Source organism: Phytophthora parasitica (genome assembly GCF_000247585.1).
Source record: "Phytophthora parasitica INRA-310 unplaced genomic scaffold supercont2.47, whole genome shotgun sequence".
NCBI classification, from domain to species: domain Eukaryota; phylum Oomycota; class Peronosporomycetes; order Peronosporales; family Peronosporaceae; genus Phytophthora; species Phytophthora nicotianae.
In genome coordinates this window covers 425788-432559 of record NW_008649033.1, presented here as the reverse complement: position 1 = coordinate 432559, position 6772 = coordinate 425788, and the positions used below count along the sequence as shown (strand labels likewise).

The window sequence follows — 6772 nt, the reverse complement described above, 5'->3', positions numbered from 1 at the left end:
GATAGATAATCAAACTGAACCAACCAGAATGGTCCAAATCGAGCCAAATTATGTAGCAACAAGCTGAGCCCCGCTAAGCGGGGCTCTTTGAACAGCACTTTAATTCGCAAATGTCGCCTGAGTCCATAGTCCACCGATTTTGGTTAAAACGAATACAAACATGTAAGGATATTTTGTGACTGGCGGTCTTCATAAAGTTGTCTGAAGAAGCGATGTGTGGTACATCAAATTTTCATTTTGTTTTTCATAAACTTATAATTTTAAAAATTACTTCGACTCTCTCGCGAAAATAACCCCAAACAATATACTGCTACACGAAGGCTGAAATACTCTTCTTGCAAAGCTATTTTGTGTTCACCCGCAAGAGTGACGCTTGTGCGTAAGTATATAATATTAACGCATCTCGTGCGTCTGCTTCGCAGCCGCTGCATCTGTGTACACATTTGACGAGCAGTCACCATGGCTTTTTCTTAATACAATTGCAATAATATGGTTTCATTACTATCGCTTTTTAGATTCCTCTGTTATAGAAGTCTAGAAAAATGATCGTAATCAAGCCAAGCCTTTAACACATGTTGATAATAGTTGTAAGAGGAGAGCTTTTAAAGACATGTAGCCAGCACCCGCAAATACAATGAGCACAATATTACTGTAGTAAACAAACCCTTCACATTTTTCTCGACGTAATTCCTCTAAATGTTCGAAACTCTCCTAAAAAGTGATTCTCTCATCTGGCCTGTGCAATGCGCGGCTCAAAGCGGAGCTCATTTCTGGACTTGACTTCGCCAATACCTGTTGACCCAGCTTCGAGAGTTCCTCGCGAGGCTTGCGTTGGCTACGCGTGCCACCCACTCCCCCTAGTTGACCTTAGTATCATCAAATCAAAATTAGAATACTTAAAAATCCTATAATGTCCTAATATCTGAATGGAAAGAGTCTCTGTCCTCCCAGACCAATCATCGCCTCTAGTATTGCTATTTGGGCGTCTCTCTGTGAAGTCGATTTCGACGTCATCGATATCCATGTCACTACCTTGGTTAGAGAGGAGAACCTGGGACTCCTCATCCACGATCTCCTGAGACCCTACGCCAGGTAGAAGGTGGCAAACTTACGGCCATAGAGCTCATGGCGTGCCAAGAATGATGGACGTTCATAACCTAATTCAGTACTGGGGCTCTAATAGATGAGTGGTGGCAATACCCCAAGCGGGGGTTCGAACACAAGGAGGGTTAGGAATCTATTTAATTCATTCGTCAAATTTGAAGTACTCTGGTAGCTATGAAACGGCGGCATCCGCACACGAAAATGCATCTCATGTTTCCAGAACTCGGGGCCAGTGCCTTTCCTTCTCGAACATATTGACTATTGTAAACTGCTTAATCAAATCAAACTGTCTAAAGCTGATCGAGAATCATCGAGCATTTTGGAGCCATGAGCGTTAAAGGCGTGCGAAAACGTCGCTATATCTCCGAGGTATAGCACTAGATTTCAAGAAATGGCACCCTCGATTTGACTCTGTTAGTGCATGAGTGCCTCCCTAGCAGGCACATCTGATTAGCATCAAAGTCTGAATTGGAAAGAAAAATATCACAGAGCGTATCTGATTCTAGCCGGTTGTTTTGGTATCAAACGTGTTGACGTACATGTACAATATATGTACACTGTATACTGTTGACTTTGTCTTCAAATCAGAAACTTCAATCAACCACCCACAAAAACTGATACTACACTGTATCAACTTTTACTACAACAACACACAGTATCAACTTTTACTACAACAACACACTGTATTAAACCATTCCCCGCCAGGTCATGTACCGCTTCAATGGCAAACAAAAAGTCGGTATTTTTTTAATGAAGACTTGCATGCCGAACACGAGATAATACTAGTTTTGTATCTGCAATCACACTTCAGCATGTAAACAGATTTTACACCAACCTATTTTTTTAAAGTTTGAAGACACACCACACGAATACTACGATAACCATAATGGTTTGGCTGCATTGGTGGGCATTGCCGTAAAGTGGTCCTCTGGTTGTGCTACTATTAACGAAAGTATAAAACTAATTGTTTTAAACTAAAGAGGCCTGGAATCACTCTGTGGGCAAACGTCCAAACCACCGATTGGATGTGGCGATTATTAAGGCTTGGGAAGATGGGCAGGAAGCGGGTTAATTTATCACTCACTGAGCGACCAGAAGTTCCTGCTAGGATTTCTGGCCCTGGAATACCATGATATTCTACCAAGGCGTTGTCGATCTTGATTTGGACACAAATCCTTTCAGCTCCGTGACAACAGGGAGGGGGAATTTGTCGTTATTGTTCTAGTTATAAATTGATAAATGTCGTTTCCATTGTGGACTGTGAATGCATCTATGCACATACTTTTGCTAGTTGAAGGATTGGATGAGGCGTCCATCACCATGACGCTGAGAACAGACCCCACCACCCCACCCCCGCTAGCAACGAAGACTCGGGCAACATGTTGCCAGCGTCTGAGACCTTGTCAGTGTCTTTCATTCTGCTTTTTGCCTGGTTCAGTTCGAGTCGTCTACGCCATGCCATTCTTCACTTTCGAGGATGCTAAGACGTCCTTCAACCTCTTCTGCTGCATGTACGGCATCGGTACTCTGGGAATGCCCGGCAACTTCTCGCGCGCCGGTCCCGTGATCGCCGTCATTGCTATGGCCTTCATGGCCTTCGCCAACATCTACTCGTCCGTCAAGATGTCGCAAGTCATTTTGCTCGCTCCCAAGTCAGTCAAGACTTTTGGAGACTTGGGCGAGTGGAGCATGGGGAAGTGGGGCCGCTGGCTCTGTGTCATCTCTCAGATGGGATCATGCCTGCTAATTCCATGCGTCTTTCTGGTGCTTGGTGGATCCCTCCTTGACGGGCTGTTTCCGGATGCCTTTAGCGCTACCGTGTGGATCATCCTCATGGCACTCATGGTGTTACCTGTATGCCTCATCCCAACGCTCAAGGAAGGAGCTGGTGCCGCCTTCGCCGGCTGCATGGGCACCATTATCGCTGACGTGATCGGAGTGGCTGTTGTCATGTATGGCATGCGTGGTCACCCTACGGTGCCCTCTCCTGATCTAAAGATCTCTCAAGTGCTGGGCTGCTTCGGCAACTTGGCTCTGGCCTATGGGGCTGGTATCGTCATCCCGGACCTTCAGCGTCAGCACAGCGACCCCACGCGCATGCCTCGTGTTGTGCTGGTTACGGTGAGCTTCATCTCATGCCTGTTCTTGATCCTTGCTTCCACAGCGTACTCGGCCGTGGGCTGCCAGATTTCGGGCAACCTGCTGTTCACCATCTACCCGGATTCGAGCACCGGAATGACCACGCTGGGTTTCAAGCCGAGCTGGGGCGCCGTGGTACTGGCCTATTTGTTCATGCAGCTACATATCACAATCGCGTTCTCTGTGCTAATCAACCCAGCGTTTTATCTCGCCGAGCGTTTGGCTTTGGGTATGCACAAGAAAGTAGCTGCAGACATGGAGGTCGGTCTCGGTTACGCTGAGTCAACAACGCCAGCAATTGTCCAAACGGAGTCGCGCCGCAGCTCAAAAATGTCGTACGTTTCTGTGGCCGACAGCGAGCGCGAATTTAAGGACGACCCAGAGGCCGAGGCGGCAGAGTACCGTGGTGGAAAGAACACTATCAAGTATATCGCGCTACGTGTCGTCATTGTTGCCATTTTGGTGGTGCTTTCGATTATTTTCCAAGACCACTTCTCGGACTTTTCGGATTTCGTGGGAGCGTCGTGCATCACGACGAACTGCATTCTGCTCCCAATCGTGTTTTACCTCATGAAGGCCTGGAGAACCATTCCTATCTACGAAAAGGCAGCGGCTCTAATTGTAACCGTGGTGTGCTTCGTTCTTGGGTGCTACGTGACGTACACGACTGGCAAAAGTCTGTTTACCCCGACTAATGATGACACTGAGTTCCCCTACTGCGGTTCCGAGTACGAAAACCAGATTTACTACAACTACACGGCTGAGCACGAGTCTTAGTTCTTGGTGCGCTTCTCGTTTTCTTCGAATGTTAGAATGTGTGGTACTTAGTGTTTGTGACAGAGTTTGTCATATAATAAAAATTAAACGACGGATACTAACGAAAAGGTTGGGGCGAGTTTTTTTTTTCTTCAAATCTTCGCAACTACCTTAAACATTGGGGAGGCATTGCTCTTTCATGTGGAAGACGACGCCAAGCTATGGTGTGTGGGCCAGCATCTGAGCGCGCTGGTGGTTTGTTATTCGAGCGATCCCGGTGCAATTTGGTGCCGTTTGATAAACTACATGGAATCTGAAAAAGGGGCGCTTTCAGGCTAAACTTCAGGAAGCCCAATTTTTGGGCGTTTCAGGGTTGTGTCGCGGATCTGTCGCTGATTGGATAGATAATCAAACTGAACCAACCAGAATGGTCCAAATCGAGCCAAATTATGTAGCAACAAGCTGAGCGGAGCCCCGCTAAGCGGGGCTCTTTGAACAGTGTTAAGCCGAGCTGGCAGGGCACCTCTTCAAATCCTGCGCCCTGTCATATATCTAGCATACTGCATCCTCTAAAATAGCCTACTGACACAGCCCACTAATAAAGTGGTGGCTACAGAGCAGCCTATACGAATTTCACCACTTCGATTGGCTGACACACGCTCAGCCAGTGAACAGCCCGTGACAGCTCTGTGAACAGGTGGTTGACGGTACCCCAAAGTGAAGTGAGGGGAGGCGTTAGCAACTTATACATATAGATTTTTAAACAGCCAAAATGTTCTGCAAGCTGGGCTGGAGAATCAACAAGGTGTGGCGTTCCTGTTTGAGTGCTGTGTAAGCGATGTGCTTAAGTACTTATTTTCTTGGATTATCAGCTTCAAAGTCCAAGAAGTGTCAAGACAAAACATTCCGTTAACTTTGCTCTAGTCTGACAAAAAGTACTTTAAGATGCTTGTCTTATGGGTCGTAAATCACAGTAAACTGTTTTAGAGGCCTCCAGAATTCAATTTTGTTCTGCGTAGTATTGCAGTTTAGGGCTTTATCCTAGCCGGAGGCTTCTTTTCTTTGGGTAATCTTGAGAAGTCGCGACGGTAGTTTTCATAAAGTGTCCTCCTCACGTCTTTTTGTTTTGCTCCTGGTGAACCCAGGAATATGAAAACGCTCACTGGATCCGTCTTGGCTTCCAACCAACGCTTGAGTTGATCTTTTAGTAGCTGCGTTGCAAAGTTTTCCGTTTGTGGAGTTTTCCTTGCATTAATAATGATCGTGATATAATCTTGCTCTTTGCCGACATAGACTTTCGCCAACACCGTAAGCAGGCTCACGTCCTCTGTTGGCCTCAGGTCGCTATAGTAATTCCTGAATTTTGTCCAAACTCTGAACATTGAGCTTTCAAATAGCGGGATCTCTATCTGGTCAAGCTTTAGCAGCTTAAAGACGTCGTCGGGGGCAAATTTATTGATGTACCAGTTCCGCATTTGTTCTGTAAACAATCGTTTCGCGATATCCGACGTACTTGGAAACTTACTGGCTTTAAGAATCATCTCTGCCAGAACGTCGTCCTTATAAAAAAACCCTCAACACCGAGATCGTCGTGAGCTTCGTCCCAAAGTGAATCTTGCGGAAATCATCTGTGTACTTCACCCAAGCAATAAACAGTGGGTTCTCCAAAAGCGGGAGCTTTGTGTCTTGAAGTTTCAGCAATTTGAAAATATCCGCTGGCTCTTTCTTGTTTTTCAGCCAGAGGGCCGTCTGCTCGGCTTGAATTCGAATTGCGATTTTCTCCGTACTCGGAACATTCTTCGCTGCTATGAGCATCTTGACGAAAACATCTTCGTCGTAGCGAGACTTCAGGAACGAGAATAAAGTCGTCGCACTGGTCGGGTCCGCCTTGTTGAAATCGTCCAAGAATTTCGCCCACGTGACAACCTGAGATTGGGTGAATAGAGATTCTCCTGCATCGTCAAGTTTTAACAGTGTAAATATACTCTCTGGAGTCTCCCCAGCAAGCAACCAACGTTGGATCTGCTCGGTCTGCACTCGCTTGGCAAGACCTGCAGTAGCTCGGACCTGTTTCGCTGCTTCAATGATTCTCGCCAAACCTTTGTCCCCGTAGTGTTTCGTGAGTGTATCTATCACCGTTGTTCTCTTTGTTGGGTTCACCTTGTTAAACCTCTTCATGTAGCTGATCCATTCGTCCCAGTGGGGACTGGCCAACAGTCTATCGGCGGCTTTGTCCAGAGTAAAGAGCTTGAAAACGTCGTCTGCAGACTCCCCTTTCTTAAGCAAGTCGTCGAGCTGTAGACTGACGGGGGACTTCAGTAAGTTGGTAAGTGTTTCTACGACAGATGTGCTAGCTCCTCTCTCTTCGTTACCATGCTTATCTTCCTCGTTACCATTAAAGTCAGAATCGTCGTTGAGCTTTAAGATCCGGCTCGTTGTAATCGACCCAGTGGTCAGGGTATCAGGAGGGAATATCGCGGCTTGTGTTGACGCCAAGCCAGCTTCGGTAGTTGCCAACAGTACAGTGGAAGCAAGCAGTCCCAACCACAGGCAGCATGGACGCATGGACTCACACACTGGACGTTTGAGGTGTAGACCGAGGTTTGCCAAGTGAAGCGACCAAATCTGGCGCCAACATTCAACGGTTTCGGCTTATCATTGGATGGGGAAACGATCCGTATGCTGCCTCCATGATCCATTATGGATTCCATAAGTTATGGATCAGTCAACATACGCGAAGGTACAACGGAGGTGCAGGTTTGCGGGAGGTTCG

At 46.8% G+C, this 6772-nt stretch overlaps 2 protein-coding genes across 2 annotated transcripts; one reads left to right on the top strand and one right to left on the bottom strand.

Annotated features, from left to right (window-relative positions):
• Nucleotides 1-2531: 2531 nt before the first annotated feature.
• PPTG_15424 (hypothetical protein) lies at nt 2532-4139 on the top strand. Its single transcript, XM_008912491.1, has one exon. The coding sequence runs from the start codon at nt 2560-2562 to the stop codon at nt 4018-4020; it is 1461 nt and encodes a 486-aa protein (XP_008910739.1). The 5' UTR covers nt 2532-2559; the 3' UTR covers nt 4021-4139.
• Nucleotides 4140-5027: 888 nt separating this feature from the next.
• Nucleotides 5028-6672, bottom strand: PPTG_23692 (hypothetical protein; the record flags this gene model as incomplete). Its single annotated transcript, XM_008912490.1, has 2 exons — nt 5641-6672; nt 5028-5558 (listed from the first exon to the last, which is right to left on the bottom strand). Exons 1-2 carry the CDS (start codon nt 6562-6564, stop codon nt 5028-5030), a joined length of 1455 nt encoding a protein of 484 aa, XP_008910738.1. The 5' UTR covers nt 6565-6672.
• Between the last annotated feature and the right edge of the window lie 100 nt (nt 6673-6772).

Excerpts from the sequence above, each read along its gene's own strand:
- PPTG_15424 (XM_008912491.1), top strand. The coding sequence starts at position 2,560 with ATGCCATTCTTCACTTTCGAGGATGCTAAGACGTCCTTCAACCTCTTC.